General features: G+C 42.3%; 1 protein-coding gene across 1 annotated transcript in view; it reads right to left on the bottom strand.

The window, feature by feature from the left end:
* Positions 1-7,084: 7,084 nt before the first annotated feature.
* Positions 7,085-25,026, bottom strand: part of HSF2BP (heat shock transcription factor 2 binding protein) — a 32,882-nt gene continuing 14,940 nt past the window's right edge. Inside the window, exons 6-8 of the mRNA XM_059466375.1 lie at positions 23,714-23,831; positions 19,214-19,317; positions 7,085-8,129 (exon numbers count right to left, since the gene is read on the bottom strand). Coding sequence (XP_059322358.1) covers positions 7,921-8,129; positions 19,214-19,317; positions 23,714-23,831 — 431 coding nt within the window. The 3' untranslated portion in view covers positions 7,085-7,920. The remainder of the gene's footprint in view (positions 8,130-19,213; positions 19,318-23,713; positions 23,832-25,026) is intronic.

Here is a 25,026-nt window from a genome sequence, read left to right as displayed (position 1 = left end):
GACTGAACACTTCAGCATACTCCCTCTGAAATCAGGAATGCTCAAACAGAAGCTCAGCCCCTCAGCAAATCTTCTCCATGTGGTTTACCTGTCTACACAGGAGGTCTGTGACTGCACAGGGAGCTGAATCCACATCCCTCATATCTAAGATAAGCCCAGCAGTTTATCTCAGGCCCCAGGGCTGCATCTCCTGCCCCAGCAGGAGCCATGGAGACAATATCTCCTGCCCACCAGTGGAGCACAAGCTGTACAATCTTCTTGTGCCCACAGAAACTGGAATGCAGGTTTAAAAATCTGAACTTTAATAGCAGCAGGGCACTTCAGAGGAAATGCTTAGTTTGTGTAGTAATGCTTCCCCTTTTATTTTTTTTGGTGGCATTATAGCAGTGCCTTAGTAGCACTTTCCTGTCCTTCCCTCTGTTCTCCTCTTGTGACAGCTTTATCACTGAGAGGGTTGCCAGCAGGTCAACTCCTGACGCAGACAGCCTGTACAGTAGAAGCTCCCTATCACTACAGAACACTCCATTATAATTAAAAATTAATAGCAAATGCACTCTGTCCCTCTCTCAATCCTGAGAAATGTGTACCATTCCGGGGACAAATGCTTGTGGGATACGAGCGCTTTCCGTCAGAGGCTCCGTGGCAGCTCCCTCGGTGTCGCTGTGCTTTCATGCTTGTAATCTGCCCTTGAAACCTCCCCTCTCCCTCAGCACTGACAGCACCACTATTGTTTTTAGCAGCTCAGCTTTTCAGCTGACTTCAGGATCCCCAGAGGCCATCCCTTTTTTTTCTGACTGTGCTCCAGATTGCCATCAGTGCTTATGAAATGACTCCAGCACCGTTTGGTCCCTTGCCATTTCCAGCCAAGAGGGCACCTCCTTTCCCTTGGCGTCCCTACCCAGGATGTGTCTGCTGCTGGCTGAGCTGCCTGGGCACTGGAGGCTCAGGCTGTGCCTGACAAGCAATGCTGGCAGGTTTCCAGGGCAGTGTTACATTCTGTCAGCATTGTCAGAGCTGAGCAGGGCTGCACAGGATCGTTGCTAGAGAGGCTTCCTGGAGGGGCTTCCTTGCTGCAGTGTGGGTGACTCACTACACTCAGCCGCTCTTGTCTCCAAGAGATCACGCTCCTGCTGCACCAGGGCAGTGGTGATGTCTGTGAAAATCCCCAGGAAAGAACAGCTGCTGCAATGTGAAGAGGAGAGAGGATGTTTGGGAAGAGCAGTCGCTCTCTGTTCTTGCTGCTGAGCAATTTCCGAGTGCGTGCACAGCTCTGGGTCCCTGTGCGTCAGCCACAGGGTGAGGGATGCATCCACTGCTTTTCCAAAATGCAGCTGCACCCAGCCAGGCTGGGGAGTGCAGAATACCAGAGTACAGTGATGAGAGCATGTGTGCTTCTGTGTGTGCCTGCTGGGAGCCTGCAAACCCCATGGAGGGTCTGCACATGCAAAGCAGAGAGAAACATCTGCCCATCCTCGCTGTGGGTCCATGATGTGTCACAGATCCCACAGAAGTTCTGTTTTCCCTGTGACCCACACACCTCCAGGGTCAGAAAGGGCTGCCAGAGGCCAGCAGGACAGCCTGTGCTTGGGTTTGCAGTGGCTGGCTGCCCTCCAGGTTGGCCACCCTGTCCTTTGCCCCGGTTTGTTCCTTGGAAAAGGCATCCCACAAAATGCCAGCACCATTTCCTGGCACAAGCAAGGCCCTGGTGCTTTCAGTCCCCTCTCCAAAGTCAGGCAGCTCAGGATGCTCACTCAGGACTGTGTACCCCAGCCTGAGCACAAACATGCTGCCCCAGTGCTGGGAGAAGAGCCTGCAGCACTGCTGAAACCCTCTCTTAGTGCTGAAGCACTCTCCCTTAGTGATGTCTCCCAGCCCACTCTCAGGCAGCAGGGCCCAGTCTGACAAGGTAGAAGCTGGAGAGGGACTCTTTGTCAGAAACTGTAGTGATAGGACAAGAGGAAATGGGTACAAATTGAAAGAGAGGAAATTAAGGTTAGATATTAGGAAGAAATTCTTTACTATGAGGCTGGGGAAGCCCCATCCCTGGCAGTGTTCAAGATCAGGTTGAATAAGACCTTGAGCAACCTGGTCTGCACTTGGTGTCCCTGCCCATGCAGGGGTTGGAATGAGATGATCTTTAAGGTCCCTTCCAACCCAAGCCATTTAGGATTCTATGAAACTTATTCTGCACATCACAGATCCTGCTCAGGAGGAAGGTGTGCAGATCCAAAATCTGGGCTATTTTACCCTACATTCTCCATTTTCTGTCTTGCAGCAGAGTGACTGCTGCACTTTATTTGACCCTGGTGATGATACAGAAGCAAGGAGGGATTTATCTCTGCAGAGAGCTTCAAGCAGTTCACCTGCTCTCCTAACACCCAACCCAATCCCCTGCCTCAAAGCAAGACTCAAAGTTCAAGCTTTTCATACAACTTCAAAGCAGGGCTCAGGTGGCACGAAAGCCACGTAGGCAGCTCAGTCAGAGCTGACCTTCTCCATCCAGCCCAGGTCACACAATCCCTTCCCATCCCCATCCCCAGCCCATGCCAGCCTTGCCCTGGGTGGCTGCTGCCTGTCCCATGTGCAGCCCAACAGCACAAACACATGCATTTGGAAGGACCTGGCATTTGAAGTGCTTTCACTGCAGTCACGCCCACAGTAAAAATTATAGTTCCCATAAATGACATCTGCAACTACAATTTGGTCAAAGTCTTTTCAAGGCTTCCGACTGAGCAAGTTATAGGTTGTAAAGGTCATTGTAAAGCAGCAGAGAAGTTTAAATCTCTGTGACCTCCAGAGCTCTCTAATGACTTTTTATCAGCTGTAACTTGGAACTCACATATTCAAGCAGCAACCAGCAGTTGCAAAAGTTCCTGCATAGAAAACAGAAAATTACAAACAACACAGACATGGCCAGATGCAGCTGCAAATGAAATACTGTGAAGAGAAATGAAGGGGCAGCCATGCTTTGCACAGCTCATAACTATTAGTATGAGCACTGGGCAGGGGTAACAGAGCAAAGAAGAGGTTCCTTATTTCCCAGGAAAACTCCTCTCTCCTCACCTCCAGTGTCCTCACAGGACTGGAGGCGGTGGAGGAGATGAATCATACAATATTTGCAAGACTTGTAAAATCTTATCAATTCTGAAAGCCAATTTGTGCTAATCAGCACATATTGCAAGTGCAAATGATAACTCAAAGGAGCAGTGAAATGACTGGTGCAACCAGCTGAAATTGAATCATCTGGAAGTTCACTTGTGGCCACGAGACCAAACTGTCACATATCCCATTCTTCCTCCACTTCTTCCTTAAAAGGGACTTACTTCCCTCTCTTAGAGCAACCACAACAGGATGATGTGCCCTGAACTCCAGTTCACTGCCTTTCTCATGAGTGCTGAGACTGGGCCAGTGTCCTCATGGAAGCAAACACCACCTCCCCTCAGGACAGCTGCTTGCTGTTCCCACCCAAGCTCTCACAGGCCCCTCTTGCTGCCATGCCTGTCCCTCAGCACAGGGTACAGAGCCACCAGCTTGCTTTCTTCTACTGAGGTTTGCCAGATCATGGTCCAGCCTCAACACCAGACTGAGATATCACACAAAGAACTGGTGGGACAGGCAGTACATTACACAGCTAAACTTCTGCAGCTGCAGGAATTAAGTCTGAGTTATCCTCATTTATTTTTCCTTTGCATCTAATTTACCACCAGCTTCAACTATGAAGAGTATCTTCCTGTATGTCCCAGTGTCTCCCTGGAGCATCAGCAAACAGGCATCATTCCAGGGCTCTGCACAGTGTATACAGACTGAAAGGAGCCAAGTTCACTTTTAATTGTGCAGCTGATACTATGAAGTTTCTTCTACAAGTTGTTAAAACAGATTTTTCATCTTTTGAGACAGCTTAGCCTGAGTCAAATTTTACCTTCAGTTATATGGGTTTAAGTGTGGAGTAACTGATAATCTCAAAGTAGCAACAAAGTCACGTTTTCTCCTCCACTGAAACTCTGAGATTGTGCAACAGAGGAAATGGCAAAGCTGGAGTGACTCTGGACTTTGACCACACCTACTGAAACACGTGCTTTGACTGTGGGAACCCCCTTTACTCCTGTAAACTAGCAATCCAGTTAATCAAGTAATGCAGTTAATCAATTAAGTACTTCAGTTAATCAATTACTACACAGAAGAATCCCAACTTTTCAAAAGTATCCCAAAGCCAGTGTTTTTTACAGTCCAGGCAGAACTCTTGATTTTAAACCAATAAAGCTTCATAATAGTCATGAGTTTCAGAATTGAGCAAATCTGAAACAAAATAAAAGCTGAGATTTACAACGCATTTTTTCACCAGTCTTTAACTGCAGCAGCCCCTTGTGCCACACCGAGTCCTGTGTGCCACCCATTGTTCAACTTCATCCATAAAGCTCTGGCACACTCTGAGTTTTTAGAGTCTCTGTTATTCAGAGACTTTCTCTTATTCATAACCTGTCAAAAAATGATGTCTATTAGGAGAAAGAGAAACTCAAAGGAGATCCAGTCACTTAGTAGCCTAATTTCTAGCACTAACCACATGAAGATAAATTAGGCTTTCAGAAATTCTTCTCTTCCAACAGGGATCTCTGGAGTTTATCAACACACAAGATTATAAAATGCTGTATGCAAACAATAGGGCAATCTGAAAACTTGCTTATCTGTTATTGCAAAATAGACACCAAAGGGTAGGATTCACCTCACCTAATTTTAGCCATCTAAAAAGTTGGCATCTCACCTCAACAACTCACTGCAGCTTCCTCCATGGCCAAGGGCATGAGATTTCTTCCTATTTTAGGATGGAAAAAGGAACAGCAAAGAAGGCACTGATGCTGCTGGTGGGGGAGAACAGATCAGTAGTTTATGACAGATGCCAAGGTCTGGGAGAATCCCACCATGACATGCCCAAGAGGATGCATGGGGTGTAACAGACCCTGTGGGGAGAGTGCAGGGCCTCACTCCACAGAGATTAGGTTCAACTAATTGTACACAGCCCTAGACCTGTGGGGGAGCAGGAGGGGCTGGTCCCTGGCTCCATCAAATGGGGGATTAGGGAAGGAAGAAACCTGAAAAACAGCAGAATGATCTAACAGCTCATCATGCAATCTGCAACTACTAAGGTCCATTTCCTTTCACTAAAACATTTAAATATGAGACACCTTGAACATTTCAAATACTCTGGAATGTTTAAGGATCCAGCTTATCCCTGGCTTTTATCCACTCACCTTGTTTCAGCATCATTTGACTCCAGTCACACTTCTTTTTCCAACCAAAAAAGTATTATGAATTTGCTTCCCTGTGATAAGTTTCCCTTAAATGCTGTCTTTTTCTTTTCCATAAACTCAATTAATTGTGAACACCTAGAAAAAGTAGGCTTAGGAAAAACACAGAGACTTTCCTAGAAAACTGCTTGATACAGGTTCTTCTCTGATGTTTCTGATACTTTTCCCCTCTAGTATTTTTAAATGTACACTGTATTTCACAGATGAGGTGACTTTTTCTTATTTTTCAATCTTGCATAATGAAACACTTTATATAGAAAAAAATTTCTTGAGGTTGGTGGGTCATTGATGATTTGCCTCTGAATAAACAGTCCTGGCAAGCTACACCTGAAAATAAAGTCATCTGGGAGACACTGAAAGAAAATCATCATCAGATCTGAGCAGCTTTCTGGGGAAAACTGTATCTCAAATCACCACTTTGAGCATGGCTGACCATGCCAGTGGACACACAACTGAGATGAACAGTCCTGACTGCTTGGTTCCCTGATTTCACATGGAAATGAGGTGCAGATGCACTCACTGCAGCCCCTCTCATAAGGCTGAATTTTGCCCATCACCACAGTTTGCTGACCTGGTCATGAGCACCTGTGTCGCCCCCAGCTTGTGCACACCACACTGACCCTTGGAAAGTCTTGGTTCCAGGTTGGGAAGGGCAGGGAAATTTTCAAGAAATATCTCAAATCCACAGGACTGAGGCTCCATCAGCTTTTCTGTGGGCAGAACTACTTTTTTCTTTTTCTGTTATTTACTGGCTTCCAAAGTTTGATGAAAGAACTTTGTGAGCAGATAATTCAATGCAAAGTGGATGATGTCCTTCAGTGTTTCTTAAAATCAAACACTTTCATGAGCTGATATTCCAGGAAACTACCAGTTATCATTTTGATCCCTTTAGGATTAAACTCTAGGAGGATTAACTAGGATAGCAAGATAAGAAAACAAATCCAAAGAAAGCACACTTTACAGAAGATTTAAAGCCTTCCACAAATCTGCACTTGGTAAGTTCAATGTAGTTCTGAATCAGACATGGCAGAACTCTGTGCAACCCACCCGTATATGTGAGATCTTAATCTTCATTTTACAGCCCCAAACCAGAGTGTTGCCATCTGCAGCATCTGAGCCAAGTAATTTCAAGCTGATTTATTACATTTCTATCTCTGAACATCCATCATTCTGCAAACAGCCTAAAGGGAGATGCCCTATACCTTAACTTACACTTTTTACAGTGGTCTCCCTCTAAAGCTGTCTGCCAATCATAATATTGAAATCCTATGAAGTTTACTTCATGTTTTCTGTAATTGGAAGTCCACACTGCATTTTGTTAACACACTGGGTTCCCAGATGAGCTGCAATGACTTTGGTATGCAAAAAGGTGCTACCACAGCACTGCACGTCTCATTTGCTGTTCCCTTAAATAGCCTCACTTAACTGGCTCTGTTTCTGACATCATAGAAATGAATGCTATTATTTTCTAAATACATTATAAATTCTCCCAATATCCAGCACCAAGTGTTTGTATTTACCCCTGAGAAAAGCAAGCTGTACTCAGAAGCTCCCAACAAACCCCAGGGTTGTGAGGGGAGGTGATGCTGCTCACGACACAGCAGCAGCTCATTTTAGCCTCTTCAGCACACAACTGGGTACCACAGACAAAAGCAATTTATTTCCCTTCTCAGGGCTTTTCTAAAAACAATAGCCCAGTTTCTAGCACGCCTGGCAGCAACAGATCAGCTTGACTTGCAGTTAGGAGTGAAGCTGAATACAAATTTTGAAAGCAGAATCCGTTACATGCTACAGAATTTCAGTTTTCTTTTATTACAATAGGAAGAGAGAGGTGAGAAATAACAATAAAACTGGAACTTGGGGTGCATTCAGACACAGAAGAGTTATGAAAGGCAATAGAGTTTTTCTCACAGTACAGTAATTCTTAAGGATGGACCAAAAGGATTATTTACCTCTGCAGTGAACTGTTATCAAGGAATGAGAATATTTTACCCCATCTAGACAGCAAATACACAACATAACCACAGATTTTCATTATCAATAAAATTCTGCTCCAAGAAATTAAGCCAGTCCCATCTCTACCAGACAACCCAAAGTTTTATTTGGGTATCTAAAACCCAACAGGCTTTCCCAAGTTGGATTTTAGTTGGATCAATTTGAATTCCCGAGAAGGATTTTGTCAGAGGAACTTGGGGTGTGTTCTGACACAGAAGAGCTACGAAAGGCAACAGAGTTTTTCTCACAGTACAATAATTCTTAAGGATGCACTAAAAGGATTATTTACCTCTGCAGTGAACTGTTATCAAGGAATGAGAATATCCCATGTAGACAGTAAATATACAACATAACCACAGACCATTTTGGAAAACCATTATCAATAAAATTCTGCTCCAAGAAATTAAGCCAGTCCCATCACTACCAGACCACCCAAGGTTTTATTTGGGTATCTAAAAGGTTTTCCCAAGTTGGATTTTAGTTGGGTTAATTCAAATTCCCAAAAAGGATTTTGTCAGAGGAACTCAGGCAGAGGTTTGTTTTTTTTTTCAGTCAAGCCCATCTCCAACAACTCCTGCAGCATAAAAATCTCGGGAAGACGATTTGTTGTCGCAGAGCTCTTCTACGCTTCGTACTCAATGACCTTCAGGTCCTCGAGGAGCTCCTTGGCGAGCGCCTGCAGCTCGGCGTGGCGGCTCTGGGCCAGGGCCGCGATGCGCTGGAAGGGCAGCGTCTCGCGCACCTCGGCGCCCGCCCGCGCCAGCACCTCCGGCTCCAGCAGCACCGACTGCAGCAGCCGCAGCGCGTGCAGGCACACCTCGCTGTCCGGGTCTGAGAGCAGGGCAGAAAAACATCCAGGCCTTGTTAGTGCTGGGAACCAGGGCATTCCTCTCTCAGAATCTCTGCTGGGCAGAGTCACTCTGAGATGCGTACGAGCTTCTTTTGTTCAGCCCGGCCTTCGAAGAAGGAGTCGGGATTCTTTCGTTCTCATTCTCAAGGCTGTTTATTATTTTTCATCTATAACATTTTTTATCCATAACATCTACAGATTATTTTTTATCTATAACATTTTTAATCTATTATATAAAATATAATATCTATATTTTATCTATATTCTTTTTTTGACCTGCCGCTGGTTGGGTTGAGGCATACTGCCTGCCTCAGAGGCGGTGTTTCTTTTTATACTAAAAACTACATGTTCATTATTTACCATAACTTCCCAATACCTACCACCTATGTTAGACAGTGAGCTTCTACTCTAAACCAATCTAAAACTGCCAACATCACAGCAGAAGATGGAGGCCAAGAAGAAGAAGAAGAAGAAGAAGAAGAAGAAGAAGAAGAAGAAGAAGAAGAAGAAGAAAGACTGGGCATGTCTGGATTCTTCCATCTTGCCTCCTGAACTTCTATTCTAAAAACCATTATTTACCATAAGTTATTGGCCATAACTTATATAAGTTATTTACCATAACTTCCCAATACCTATCACCTATATTAGACAGTCAGCTTCTACTCTAAACTAATCGAAAAGTGCCAACATCACAGCAGAAGATGGAGGCCAAGAAGAAGAAGAAGAAGAAGAAGAAGAAGAAGAAGAAGGAGAAAAACTGGACACATCTAAATTCTTCCATCTTGCCTCCTGAACTTCTATTCTAAAAACCATTATTTACCATAAGTTATTGACCATAACTTATATAATTTATTTATCATAACTTCCCAATACCTATCACCTATTATTAAACTATTATTTAAATAATAAGTATAATTAATTCAAATAATATTTAATAATTTAATAGTATTTATTATTTAAATTAATTTAAATAATAAATATAAACTATTATTTAAACTAATATAAACTATTATTTACCGTGAGTTATTTACTATAACTTATGTAAGTTATTTACCATTACTTCCCAATACCTATCACCTATGTTAGACAGTGAGCTTCTACTCTAAACTAATCTGCAAGTAACAGCATTACAGCAGAAGATGGAGGCCAAGAAGAAGAAGGAGAAAGGCTGGACACGTCTAGATTCTTCCATCTCGCCTCCTGAACTTCTATTCTAAAAACTCCAAAAATCTATTTTTCACCCTGTGACTAACTATTATTCTACCTAAACTCTCTTGGCTTGTAATTCTTCATATATGGTTGGCAATTGTTTCTTCTAGGGGCTAAATCAAAGGCACAGGGGTCTTGGGCTCTGTGCCAAGGTCTCTGAGCCCCCTGGGCAGGGGCTGGAGCCCTCCAGGGCAGCCACAGGAATTTCCTGGGTTCCGACATTCCTCTGGCTGCCCTGGAGGACTCAAGACCCTGGCAGGGGCTCAGAGACCTTGGCACATAGCCAAAACCACCTGTGCCTTTGATTTTAGCCCATGAAAAAATTACCAACTTTGTGTGAAGATTTACAAGCCACAAGAGTTTGAGGAGAATGATGGTGAATTTATCACAGAGTGAAAAAGTAGAATTTTGGGGTATTAGAATTGGGGTTCAAGAGACAAGATGGAGGAATCTGGGCATGTCCTGTCCTTCTCCTTCTTCTTGTCCTCCATGTTCTGCTGGGATGGTGACACTTTTTGATTAGTTTAAAGACAAACTATCTAACATAAGTGATAAGCATTAGAAAATTATTGTAAATAAAGTACATTTTATTTGTAGTATAAAAAGTTAACACCACCCCAAGAACAGTCGCTGTACCACAACCTGACCTGCTGGACAAACCTCAGCAGGTCAAAAGAAAAATGTAATAAATAAATAAAAAAAAAAAAAAAAAAAAAAAAAAAAAAAAAAAAAAAAAAAACCCTAAAAAGCAAAATGGGCAAATCTCAACTTCTTCTTCAGTCGTGGGGCTAAGAAAAAAAAGACTTACTAATACCTCAAAAGTTAACCACAAAAACCCAAGAGTTAGAAGTGGGTCTGAAAGGATCCACCAGGCACACAGGGAATAATGGAAGTATTGTAATTTCCAGGTGCTGTTTGCTGCTGGCTGGCTGGCTCTAGGAGGTACCTGCAAACCACATTTTTGTCCTCCCTCAGCAGCTTCTGCCCAGCAGTGTTTGTGAGGGAGAGATAATCAGGAAGCTTTCTCTTGTTTTTCAGATGTTGAAACTGTTGTAAAGCAAGGAATTTATCAACCTGAATTTACCCAGTCAGTACCCAGGATGTACTGTTGGATGCAATCCAATTTAAGAGCAGAACAAACTGTATCTCATGATTATTCAGACTTAAAAAAACAAACAGACTAACAATCTGCAGTAAATCATCAGGCTTTTCTTTAATTTCTTTTTATATGAGCCTTTGGATTTCCTCAAAGCTCAATAAAATATTAATCTTAATAAAAATTTCTAGCAACCACATATCAACATTTCAAGTGTTTAATTCAGTCTGCACAAAATTGAAATGGGTATTGAAGCATTCTGCTCAGGAATGTGCCAGGGAAATGCAGCAAAGACCTTTGACTGACTTAAGCCAGGAAGACATGTAATAACTCCTCTGCTAAGAACACAGGATGCATTTTTAATTACTGAAACATTAGGAGCATTACATTTTAATCATTTGCAACGGCCCATTTGCATTTAATGGTTTACCGCTTTATCAAAAGCATGTGGTAGAAAGACTTCCCTATTCTGCATATTCCAAATGAAAACATCTAATATATTTTTACAGCTGAAGCAGTTATTTGTCCCACGTGCCATGCATTTTTTATGTGTTTTTCATTAGCACACCTAGTCCTCAGCAAGTTTTTGATAAAGGATTGTGCAGAAAGGTTGACAAAATTAATTCAGATCACTTTGAGCACAAAATCACCAGAGAGACCAAAATCTCACTGAAGGAGCATAAAACCAGTGCAGTGATGAACCAGAGTGCACTGAGTTTGAAGGACGTATTTGGTGGGGCTGAGACAAGTTCTTTCCTTCCCTGGCTTATTTCACATGTAACACTGGTGACCTGAAAAAGGACTGAGAATTATTCATTAAAGCATAAGGGCTGAAAGCACCCAGGGGGGCAGAGAACAGGATGTGATGGACACTGAAGAAGACTCTGGATTTCAGCATGAAACTCACTGCTGAGACAGGGATTTTTAAGTCATTCCCAACAGCACAAGGCTGCAGAATAATATTAAAGATTGTGACACCTGATCTACACCCAAAAGCCAGGCACTCTCTCTCTCTCTTCCCCCATTTTCCATCATAAATAGAAATTAACAAGTGTTAACCTCTTAAGAAAGAAGTTCTGCTTTCTCCTGAAAACCGGCAGAGTGGGGTATAATCTGAGGACACAGGTATTGTCCAACCTCAAAATATAACATGCATTTTCTCCTTTTCTGTGCAATGAGAATCCTAGCTGTTGGGCATGCTGGACAATTTTAAACATGTCAGATCAATAAAGGGCCTGTGATTAGTGCTGCAGACCCATGGCACAGCCACTCTTATTGCTGACACCCAGGCTGAGGGCTCTAAGGAGTCTCTTTCCATCATCACCTCCAGCAGTACCTGCAGGTGCAACTTTGTGAGTGATGAGCACTCAGAACTCTTGGGGAAATGCTGCAGCTCAGCCTCACAGGCAGCAAGATTTTATGTCCAATTTCCTGGCCAGAAACACTTCAGTGAATCCTTTTGAAAAAACCTAGGTACAAGTTTTGGTTTTCAGACTTATTCTGACCTAATCAAATATGACTAAACCTTGAATTTGTCTTCCCTTGCCTTCCATTTTTGCCTCCATGACTTCCACACTGTGTATTTTTTAATGCCTGTTTTTTTTCCTGATATAATGCTCAAACTCTGCACAGATTACCTCCCCCTTTTTCTGTTCTTAGTATTATTCTACATTTATTCATTGGAAACAGCAGCCACAAACTACAGCTCAAATAGGTAAGAAAGAAGCTTTGGGGGGTGAAATCTATGTAGTTCATTTACAATCTCCCTCTGTGTGACATTATTCCCCCTTGAAATAAAGCCACTAATACTTTTAATGGCTTGCAGTACTGCTGGGAAGCTTCATATATGTAAGATGAAAAGAGCTTTGTTATTAATACTGTTACAGGAATCAATATTAATATTATCTGCAAGTGTTTAAAGGCTGTAGAAATTAAAGAATCGATCAGGGGAGATGCCTTAGCAGGGGAGCCAAGAAAATGAGGATCTGTAGGAGATCAGGAAATGATTTCCAGCTTGACAAACAAGAATGTTTTCCAGTAAGAGCAGAGAGGTTCTAGGAAGAATCCCCAGCAGCAGCCAGGGAAGCTCAACAGCTTGAGTCACTCAAATGAAGAACAGATTAGGCACGCGGGCATCCAGCAAAGGAAGGAAATGATCCTGCACCAAAAGATGACTTAATACACATTTAACCTCAGATTGCCATTGTTTTGAATGTATTCTGAGATGTTCTGAGTTAAATAAATACATATGCCTTAAAATACACTCCCTGAGGATTACATGTGGTTTTGAGAATACTACTTATTGAGGATAATCATGCTTCCTAAGAGGATTTTAAAAAAATACCAGAGAAATCATTCTCTTGTCTCCAATATCATTAGAGACATTTTCTAAAAGCCCTGTCTACAAAGCACTCAGAGAAATGCAAGGAATCTTCATTATTCAGCATTATATTTATGTCAACAGCTTCCAGATTTAGTCATTTCTACACTAGCTGCGTAACATTTTGTTTGTACAAGATCAAAAAAAATCCTTTAGCTGTAATCAAATCAGTGCATCACATCCTCCTAACCACCAGCACACACATCTCCAACGACAATTTCAAAACTATCACCATTATTTCTGGAGAAGAGGGGGGAGAAATCAGGCTGCTTGCCTCAGCCAGGATCACAAACCGTAAGGTGCTGATGTAATTTTACCAAGGTGTTGAAACTGCTGGAGCTGGCTGACGTCCTGCAAGCTGCCAGCTCAGTTTGATGTCAGTCACTGACAAAAGGCAGCTGATAACGTGCATGGATTTTAGTCACATCTGTCATTAGCACCAGGCCTCTCAGATGAACTGTCCCCTACAGCAGTGTTTAAGTAATTGCATTACATCAATGCTGAACAGCTTATCCACAATTGGCTCAGAGTTGTGAACTCAGTTTACACGTGGCCACACCATCCCCTGGCCACTGAATGCAAGATTTATTGCCAGCACCCTGTTTACAGCTGGGTACAAGAGCACAGAAGTTCTCAAGGCCGAGTGCAAGGTCCTGCACATGGGCTGGGGCAATTCCAAGCACAAGCACAGGCTGGGGGATTGAGAGCAGCCCTGAGGAGAAGGGCTCAGGGGTGTTGCTGGATGAGAGGCTGGATTTGAGCTGGCCATGTGCACTGACAGCCCAGAAAGCCAAAACTGTCCTGGGCTGCATCCAAAGCACCGTGGGCAGCAGGGGAGGGGGGATTCTGCCCCTCTGCCCCACTCAGGTGAGACACACCTGCAGAGCTGCCTCCAGCCCCAGAGCTCACAATATAAGACATGCATCTGTTGGAGTGAGTCCAGAGGAGAGACACAAGGATGGTCAGAGGGCTGGGCCACCTCTGATATGGAGACAGGCAGAGAAAGTTGAGGCTGTTCAGCCTAGAGGAGGCTTTGGAGACACCTTAGAGCCTCTTCCAGTGCCTAAAGGAGCTACAAGAGAGCTGGAGAGGGACTTTGTACAAGGAAATGTAGTGACAGGACAAGGGGCAATGGCTTTAAACTGCAAGAGGGGAGGGTTAGATTAAATATTATGAAGAAATTCCTCACTATGTGTGTGATAAGGCACAGGCTGGCCAGAGAAGCTGTGGATACCTCATCCCTGCTGGAAGTGTTCAAATTCAGGTTTGAAGGACGTCTGAGCAACTTGGTCTAGTGGAAAGATGTCCCTGCCCATAGCAAGGAGGTTGAAAGGAGATGCTCTTTAAGATCCCTTCCAATTTAAATCATTCTATGACTTTACAATTTCAAAAGCTTCCCACCACTACAGTAGATAGGATTCAATTCAATTCCTGTCTGATTCCAGCAGGAAGGATCAATCTGCTCTCAGCCCTTCCTTGTAATGAGCCTGTCAGACTCTCTGTGTTCACAGCACATCCAACAGAGGCAGCCACAGCCATGGCTTCCCCTGAGCAAGACCTCTTTGCATTTCAGGCTTCCCCTGAGTAAAATCTCTTTGCATTTCAGTGCTGGCAGGGCTGAGGCAGCATCTGCAGCAGCAGTTTTCCAGACATTTCTATACTATTGATAGGTCTGAGGAGACAAGAAATGTTGTGATGCTCTGAGGGGAAGGAGCAGGGAGAACAGCAAAGTAGTAAAAAAGGCCAACCTTCGCTGCTGCAATTCTTACAGATACAAATGCACTTTCTCTCTGCAAAATGTTTGCCCCAGCTCCTGTGTTGCAGCTGGGTTTCTGTCAGTCTCCTCCCTGGCTGGGTGGCTGCTTCCACATGCAGTTCAGCTAAGGAGAATTCCCCACTCTCCTACAGAGACATGTTTGTCATGCTTTCATCAGGGAAATCCTTGAGACTCCCAGGATCCAAACTGAAGCAGCAATTCAGTCCCAATTTGCCTGGCCTCTGCTCAGGGGATGAGAGGGAACAGGAGTTTGGTGGGTAACTGCTCCTCACAGAACATCAATTTGCACGAGCTGTTAGGCAAGGCAAGGACCTTGTCAAGAAGGTGCTGTCAGATGGCAAGGACAGCCCAGAGCTCCATCTGGGCCAGCAGCTGAGTATGGAAAAGGGCAAGCATTCCATGACACTTGCCCTGGCCACTCTTCCAGCCCCCCAGATAACTGAGGCTCAGGGAATGAGCTGACATCCCTGCATTTACCCAAACGGATGTGCTCTTAAAGGGCAAGCCTCTCCTCAATATTAATTTCATCATCTGAAGAATGACATGAAGATGAATCAGGGGCATTTAGGCTGGATATCAGAAGGTTTTTCAGCCAGAGGGTGGGTGGGCACTAGAATAAGCTCCACAGGGAAATTGTCACAGCCCCAGGCCTGCCAGAGTTCAAGGAGCATTTGGATAACATTCTCAGGCACATGGTGGGATTCTTGAGATGTTTTGTGGGGTCAGGAGTTGGACTCAATGATCCTGATGTGTCCTTTCCAACTCAGCATATTCTATGCTTCTATGACAAGAGGATGAAATTGTTGAGCACTTGAAAGACTTGAAAGGTTTTGATTTATGAACCAAAATTTGTTTTAATACAGACATCAGTTTATAAATATGATGGTTCTGTTTGTCCAGATGTTTTTTAAATAACAGGCTGACATGCAAATAACCTGAAATTTCAAAAGCCCTCACAGCCATAACAAATTCTGACAGAAAACCTTCGAGTTAGTACTGAAAAGCAAATATTGAGGGTGCAGGCAGCAGAGTGAGAATGTGCTTCATACAAGCATTTCTAATAGAGACCATCATTTGCAAAGAATTTGGATAAACAAGGTTGGATTTCCACATGGAACTGTGGTGAAGGAAACTGAAGGGCAAGATCTAAAATTAGTCCTATTTCTCTCTTTGTGTTTTGTTTAATGAAGTACCTGGAGCAATTTCCCAGCTATGGACAAGAAATGTCACTGACAAAGTGTCTCTGAATTCCATGCTTTCTCAAGTATCCAAAGAGACAAATTTTTTAAACTGCCTGAATTCAAAGAAAATGAAAGTGGGAAAAAAACAAAATAAAGACAACCAACCAAAAAACCTCAACCAAACAGAAAGCAGAGAAGAACCTAGACTCCTTTCCTCCAGCACTCATTTGTTGGTAGATGTTCTGCATGATCAAAACTGAAAATCATTAAATTTAGTCTTTATTATTAATACCTCAGCTGATTGTTATTTCTTATTCTTCAAGAGATCCTTGGCAGAGTAATGTTCCAATCCACTTCTTTGGGAGTTACAGAATGGAGGTCTTATTGCATCTTTAGATGGAAAACACCAGGAAAAAAAAACCTGACAAATCTCAGGTGGATTTCTACTCAATGTGATAGAAGCTTCTTTTCCTGTGGCTGAGGACAGGACTTCTTTAAATCTGAGAGTTATGTGAAACCCTCAGCCAGGACACCAACACAAGGACAGCAGCTGATGGAGGAAACTAAAGCTGCCTGTTTTGTCCAAGATGGGAACAGCTGCTCTGCAAACAAATGGTGCTCCACAAGAGGAGAACTCTGAGAACTCTACTCATCCCACAAGCTGCTCCATGGACAGAAATCTGAGTCATCATTCATGTGCTTTATGCTGGTGCCAGGCTGGGAAGGTGTAGGCAGGCACAGCTGATACCTACACAGAGGATTTAGTGATCACTGTTGGTTATTAAAGGGTGTCCATCTTTTAGAAAGTTTTAAAAAGGCAGGAAAAAAAGGGAAGAAAAAGCCCCACTTATGAAGTGATGAAACTACAGAGACCTGCATTATCTTCAAAAATAGTGTCAAACATTTGGTTTTCTCCTATGATCAGAACAGCCTCCAGCAGAAAGAGCTATCAAGAATTCTTGTTAGTCAACATGAAGTCACAGCAGCTCATCCAAGTTTCCCAAAGACAGCAGGACAGTTTGCTGTTAACATTCTTAGGAACCTTTATTAGATTTTTTTCCCTTCTTTCTCTTCCAAGTGGTGCATTCAACATCGAGGCACATTTCTGTCTCTTCAAAAATGCTGTGAGACAACTTGAATCAAATCCCTCTTTGCCTCAGATACAACAAAGGGAAATAAAGAAAACTGAGTCAATTCTTTTCCTCTCTTCATTTAATGGGAAGGACATTCTTCTTCAGGGGACAAGGAAAGGCAGAGACTAAGAGCTCAGAGAAGGAATTTGAGGGAGTTATCAGCTGTATACAAGGCAGTGGGAGAAGAATGGGCCTGATGTACAGGCTGAGGTCATGGACATTTGGAGATTGACAATGGAAAAGCAAACAGGATGATTCTCTGAAAATAAAGCAAAAAAATCAGAAGATGATTTCTGGGGCCTCTCTTAGTGGGAATGGTGATAAAAGCACACAAATCTGGAAAGCTGTCATGTTATAAGCCTTAATCAAAACAGGCTTTGAAGGAGCTTCCTGCAGGCAGGCAGCACATCCAGGATACTCTGCCAGCACAGGGCAGTGCTCTACTCCCCTGCAGGGAAAACCAGGACCTTATCCTGTGGCAGCTCCAGGTGTTTGTGAGCTGAATCTTGGCCAGCAGAACCTGAAGGTGCTGGTCAGAGAAACAGGAGAGCAAGACTGGGAGGAAGCTGCTGAATTTTCCAAGTAGAGACATTTGGAAATAGATTAAATGTTGGAAAACTACAGAGATCTCACAGAAAATGATGGGAACAAGATCAGGTCTTAGATCTGACCCCTCATCTGATACCCAAACCTGGCAGCTCTCTCTTGACAGAAAGCAGATTTCCTCCAAAGTCAGGAATCTGAACCTGCAGAACTGCTTCATCTGAGATCCTCCTCCCTTGCTGTAACTGGAGAAGTTTATTAGCAAAAAGTCAAGGAATTAGCCATGATCATCCTTCTTTCTACAACCCAGCCATAAGCAATTAGCACTTCCAAATTGCAGAGTAATCTATTTATTATTTCCATTAGTAGCTGCAAATTAATGATAAATGTTTCCCATTTCATCCTCTTACTTGACCTAGGAGCCTTTTTCAGACAACAAACTGCATCAAATTATTACCTTTTTTGTTTTATCACAACAATTGGAAGGGCACATTTGGGAACTCATAGTTAGACAGGATTCTTTGAGGGTATTTTGGGTTGGTATTTTTTGCTAGAACAGCTTATGTATATATTAGCCAACATAAATTAAAAGGAAAACCTGGACTAAGACATGTAAAATTTCAAAGCACAGCTGAACAAAGGACCATGTATTTGATGTTCTCTGAGGATCCCATTTTTACCAAAATATATTAAAAACATAGAAATGGTGCTTTCCCTTACAAGGATTACTTAATTTCCTGAGACCTTGGAAGAGAGAGCCTGTGGCATTTCACAGCAGGAAATTATTTGATGAAAAGCTTGAGCAGCTACATTTTCTGTAAAACAGTTAAGGGAACCATAAGCTATACAAACAGCTTTCAGTTTACCAACCCTAACCAAAGCTTTTTCAAAAACTCAGCATCAAAATAATGTCTGGAAAAAGCAGATGCAATCTCCCTCATTTCAGCTGCTCTAAGTATTTACCAGTCGTACTCCAGCAAGGCTTTAACAGCACAGAGGGATAATTAAACTCCCCAGTCCTGTCTGCACACCAAAATCTCCTCATAAATCTCGAGAAAGCACAGGCAGGGCAGTGTCACAGCTCTGTCCCCCTGCTGTCCCTCACGAGCTGTGCACAGCTGCCAGCCCAGGCCCACGTCAATCCCTGCTGGCTCCTGCTCAGGGATTTGAAACCTCCTAAAGAGCAGAGCCTTGATGTCACTCATGCACCTGACAGTGACAACACGAGTCCTTGACGTCCTTGGAGTCCTGCACTGGCCAAAGGCACAGCTGGGAATGGCTCTCCAGCCCTGGAGCCCCAAATCCTATTAGAGCACAAAGCCTCTCCTCAGAAAGGGACACTTTTGCAATGGGTCAGTGAAGTTACAGACTTGGCTTCTTCCCCCCATATGTGTACATTTTTCTGTGCTAATGGTAGTGGACTGATATGTAGTTTGCCCTTAAGGTTTATTTTAAAGTTGGTATCAAGAAACAAGTTTTTTAAACTACTCAATCAAATTTCTCCATTCTGTATTCTTAAATCTACCACCCTTAAACTTCACATTAATGGAATATTACATACAGTCAAAAATTTTGTGGGAAATGCACATCTCCTCCCTCCAGAAATCTGCCCTTTATGTTTACTTTTATTCCGTCAAAAGCTAATCAGGGTACAGATATAAATTTCTGGTTTGTTATTTGCAACATCTACAGCAATTCTACAAAGTTCTGAAAGTCAGAGTTTACAAGGTTCTTAGAGCAACTTACCATTCAACAGCCACCAAAGCAGGGGAATAAAACCTGGACTTTCACTGATGTACTTCAAGCCTTTCAAGTTGATACTCACATTGTAAAGTGACATTAGCATTAGCCTAGAATTGAAAAAAAGGACATCTGAGGGCCTGTGATTTCTTTGCATGCTTCAGCACCTTTTGCCATTTGTGTCAAGCATGTACCAATGCAGAAACCTGTGCTAATAGTTTATATTTTGGTAACAGAGATAAATCTCAAATTATTTATAAGCAATGTTGTGTAAACCTTGGTTTCTACTGTTAAACCACATATTCCAAACACATGGAAAAGAGTAAGAAGGTCTCAGGGAGGGGCTGGAATATTCTCTGTTCTGGAGCCAGCTTGGCTACTGCTCTCTCTCATGCCTGAGATAAACCTGTCCAAACAAATGGGAAATGATAATTCCAAATGGACTTCACACCTCACATCCAATTCTCAAACAAGATCTCATGGCTTAAGCTCCTATGCCACCAGCAGACTTTTGGACATTCTGTGGGCACCTTCAGAAAAGGCAGTGACCCATTGCAGGCTAAACTGAGTTTTAAGAGGTGTCATTTATGGGCTCTGAGTTTTATTATTAAGGAGGAGAAGGAAGGAAGAGCAGATTTATTAAATCTGCAGTACCAGTGGCCACTGCCAAGCAGGGAGGGGTGCTCTGGATCTGAAATTGCAGCTGGTAAAGGCCACACATTGCCTTTCATCCAGCCCCTGCAGCTCTGGCCTTCCAGAACAAGCCCTGACAAAAGAGCACAGCACTACCTATAATCACCCAGAATGGAAATGATCAATAAACCATCATCTTATAATGGCAATGTTAACATTTCTTGAGAATGTCTTTTCCCCTTAATCTGTTTGACATTTGCAGTTAGAAATAAAGTGACGTAAAAAGGCGCTGCTGTGTTTGTATTTTTATTTCACTTGTTTGCTTTGTGCAGACAAAAGGGACTGGTGGTGCTGGTGATGCAGGGAAGTGCTGAGGTTTTTTGGAGTGCTGGAACACCCCACCAGCCAATGCAGTGGCATATTAATATATAACAGCATATTTAATTAAACACACTCACCTAGGCACAACAGAGAAGCATTTCCAGGCCCTTTATAACCACCTTCACCTCCAGTATCAGCACATTTTAGTGAATATTTTTTGCAATAATAATTGCAGAAGTGCTTATTGAAGCAAACCTGACACAAATGATTACTGGATAAACAATATTTTCTGGTGTTTTTTTCTAAAATGTGAAGTGAGTCTTGATTATGCATTTCATACTCTTCCTACTGAGACAAGCCAAATTTAATTAACATCTTGTACTACTGTATCTGTACTACTGTCAATGCTTTCTTTAAAATCTAGAATTAAATGCACAGCTAAAGCCCCTTCTTGTCTTGTTAATACATGGGATTAGTATATAAAATGTACTATGACGTTTAAATATGTCTTTTTACTGGCTACTTTCAACTGCCACAAAAGCAAAGTTAAATGTTCTTAACCATTTAATTACAGCTACAAACAATTATGTAAATGTTTATTGACTGTGTAACAATTACAAACATTGAACAAACCCTACACCAAAGCGAAGAAAACCTGAAGTGTTTCACATCTGCTATTTCAGAAAGGCAAGGACACCCCTGAGATTTCAGTCTCAGCACTCAGGTTGATGCCTGGAATATATTTATTCCATACTCACAGCCTACAATGGATATCACAGCAGTTTTGGAGTGAGTGACAGGTTCTCCCTGTAATATTTTTGTTTATATATTCATCCAAACAGAAGACAGGATTGGTATAAGAAGAAAAGAGAACCTCTCTCTTTATCAGCTTACTTTGATACAGCTGTCTGTAGAACTGGACTCATGGTTTCCCCTGATTTGTCACACAGCAATGAAAAATATTTTTGAAAATAAAAGCTAGAAAATAATTGTAAAACCTCAGAACTAAGCAAAAGACAACCACAGCATTTAAAATTAAAAGCCACATTTCTTCTGCAACTGATTGGATTATAAGTTGATGTCCTCCCATGCAATACCATGGTGATAACTTTAGGAAAAATACATTGCATTTCCATCTGTGAGGTGTAGTTTTTTTAAAAATGTATCTCTCTGTATGAATATATATAAAAATGTATGTGCAGACATTATTTATGATGACTGCAGAGTCCATCTTCACCTAACTTTGAAATTGCACTAGAATTTATATCCTTGTCTCACAGTTGTCTTTCATTCTGCCCTGGCTTATGCTCCCTATGGGAGGAGAAAAGGGAGTTCATCTGACATATCTGCTTATGAAAATGCTGATTGAGGTTAACCAGCAGCTAAAAAACCTTACATGCAAAGAACAATTTAAAAACAAATCAACCAACCCTCCAAAACCCTTCTTTTCTGGGCTGGGAAACTGCAAAACTCCCCAAAGAATAAGAAAAAAATATAGTCTTAGTTAGTAACAGGTTTTCCAAACTGAACAGGGACAAGACACACACAGAGCTCATAAAAAAAAAAAAAGGCTTTTTTTTTATTATGGACATGAAAGAAAGACACAGGGAAACATTTTGCACTAAAACATTTGAGCAAATCAGGTTCCCTCATTCTCTGACAAGGCCATGAAGAAATGTCCTTTCTGGCATTTGCTCTAATGTCAGAATACAGCAATTTTTTTAATCCAATAGCAAGTTCAGAGTAAGGAAAAAAAAAGTTGGTTCTGTGGGAATCAGAAAATATCATCGCTGCACTGCATTCAAGCTATTATAACACAAGCTTAGTATTTCTCACTTCTCAACCACCTTGAGCAAGCTCTTTTCCAAGCTTCCCTCCGTTTGTTAGCCTACCAAACTGCCCCTGTTGAATTCCTGCCACCTCATGGGATTGTTCTATGCATATTTTACCAGCAGTGCTGTGCTGGCAGCCAAGTTTACAGCACCATGGGTAATTCTTCTGCAAAGCAGGCAGATTTTGAAGTATAATAACAAGAAACCCAAGATATAAACTCAAAAGAAAGGCCCTCAAATCCAATTACATTAATACAATATGAAATTATCAAAGAGTTTATCTGGACCCACAGACACATATCCACCTGAAATTCAGTGTTGTGTGCACAGGAACATCTTCTCTCCTCCTCTTAAAGTCCTCTTTTATTTTTACCCCATTTACAGATCTGAAACAGCATGGATCCTCTTTTCAGGTTTGTTTTTTGGTTTTGGTCATTTGGTTTGATTTTTTTATACACATGAAGGCACAAATTACCTTTTTTTCATAAACAGAGATTCTCATACAATTCTTTCAGTTGGGATGTTCTCAAAAAACCCCTACCACTGACTTTTAGGCCCAGTGCTTGGGAAACAGAGTAAATAAAAAATCTTCAAGCCACTATCTACAGCACAGGCTGCTCAGCTTTCCCCTCACCAGCCAACAGGGAAAGGCAAACCCCTTCAGAGGGCAACCTGCTCCCCCTCACATGAGCCATCACCTGGCAGCCCCATCTCCTCCCAGTGAGTGTGGGAAGGAGCCCAGGCAGGCAGCAAATGCTTGACATCCCCTCTCTGACACTGAGGTTAGGCAAGATAAAACCTCTCCAAAGTGAGACCAGGCCTGATTTCATGGCTATCACATCCAGCCTGCCTAAATGTGTGCCTGGATGTGGTCAAGTTACTGTAGCTGACAGGGCTGCTGTTTGTCAGCTGAGCTGTGACAGCTGCCTGGGGCATGAATTGGTTGTGTAGTTATGAAAAAACCACCACAGAGGCTCAAACCACCCTCATGAACAAATGAACCAGGTGTACAGGACCAGTGCCCACAGTTCAGCAGATGAGGAACTTGTTAAGGCACAGTAATTTGCTCAGCCAAAGCCATATATCCTCAGCTTGTAAGGTCTTGGAGAAAAAGGCAAAGACAATTGTTTATTTAATCTCTCCATCAGCTGAAAAGCACTTTTGCAGTAGCTGAACTGTGCAACAGGGCCTTGCCTTTAGAGCTGTATTGCAAGGTCACTTTACAGGCATTGCCTTTTACAAACTGAAGTGTGTGGTGAATCTGGCTGCTAAAGAGACTAAAATGATTTAATTTTTGCTCTTAGCAGCTCCATAACTCACTTTCTTCACTAAGGACATGTGACATTTTACACTTCATATTGGGAGGGAATTAAAATGAGTTCACATTTCCCACATCTTCTCTGTTGTAAAACCTGACCTCACATCTTCCTTATTTCACACCATACTCATGACCCCCTCCCAAGCTAGAAGAGGGCACCCCTGCTCACCTTTACAATATTATGGTGCTAAAGAGACTTCCCAAGAGACACAAAACCTGGATAGAGCTTTGTGATCAACCCCAGTATATCTGCAAGGAATGCTACTGGGAAAAGAGCTTCCAAAAATTATGTTTCCTCTGCAGGAAAGGAATAATGGGAGAGTGGGAAAACTACTGTCATCACTTGAGCTGCACTGCAAGATAATGCATTTCATTTGAAAGGGGCAAGAAAAGTCAACATACACTTTAAATTTGTTACAGAGGCCTGGCTTCATGTCTCCCAGGAGATGCATCATCGTGTCCAGCAGCTCCCGACTGGAACTGACCAGGAACTCGCGGCCACACGCCAGCGCAGCCACATCTGGGGGAAAGCCAAAACATCACCAACAATTATGTTCAAACTGGAGTTTCTGCTAATTATCAGGACCTCTAAAAAGATTGGTCAGCTGAGAAGAATGATCTATGGCAGTGATATAAATTTCAAACTACATTCACCTATATAGCAAATACTGAACAACAAATACTGGTCAAGCTCCTTCAAAATTCTGCATTGGTAAACAAAGCATTTATTCAGAATGCCCAGTGTCCCAATAGCAACACAGTAAATTGTGAAACAAAAGGCTCTATTCATCCACAGGTAATGTGTGACTGCAGCAAAGCTGATCATTACAGGTTCCACTTTAAAGGAACAGGATTGCAGAATTTTACAATCACTCAATTCAATACATCTGGCACATCACACAACCAAAACTCTTATGAACATCTACTCAACAAAAGTATTCTTCCTACCTCTCTGCAAGTGTGGCATTATTCAAGTACAAACCAAAAGACAAAATTATCTGCAAAGGCTACTGCTCCAAAGCAGACTTTCCCTTATTATTTTCCTTTATACTTGCCCCCTACTAAGTACAGTGGCATAATGCATCACATACTAAGTTTATTATTTACCTTTATTGACAGCCCAACATCTAAAAATCCCACATTCAGAAAAGCTGTTAATTCAAAAATCACTTATTTATACCAATACCCACTGTTTTGTCAATCTTGCATCATGTCTTTAGTGCAATTTTGATAGTTTCACAGAAATTCAGATGATGTATCAGCCTTACAGCCTCCCAAACCAAGTACAGTCATTCTACAACAGATTTGTGGCTTTTCACTTATTTTCTTGACCTAAAAAAATATATTTAGCATGGAAGTCAGGTGTATAACCTTCTCTTATACAGTGAAAATGCAGTATATCTGACAGTAAAAAAAATTTTAAGCACTTTGGAAATCCTTAGTCTGTGCCTTAAGCTGGGGCTGATCTACCTGCACCATCTGCAATTTGCAATCTTGTAGATGTTGGCACCACTGGTGATTCACAAAGCAAATTGCTCAATGTGTACACACTAATGTAAGCATACAGGACTGGTACAATGGTCTTTGTTTCATTCCAGACTGAGGGATGCAAGAGGGAATTTCAGAACTGAAAAGCTCTTACCCATCTAGTGCTTAACAGGCAGCACAGAAGTGCCTGTAACAAAAGTGTCAGCAACAAAATTTGCCAGAACTTT

This window comes from Ammospiza nelsoni, chromosome 2 (genome assembly GCF_027579445.1).
Source record: "Ammospiza nelsoni isolate bAmmNel1 chromosome 2, bAmmNel1.pri, whole genome shotgun sequence".
Taxonomy (NCBI): Eukaryota; Metazoa; Chordata; class Aves; order Passeriformes; family Passerellidae; genus Ammospiza; species Ammospiza nelsoni.
Note: the sequence above shows the minus strand (reverse complement) of the source record. Positions and strands in the feature narration are given on the sequence as shown.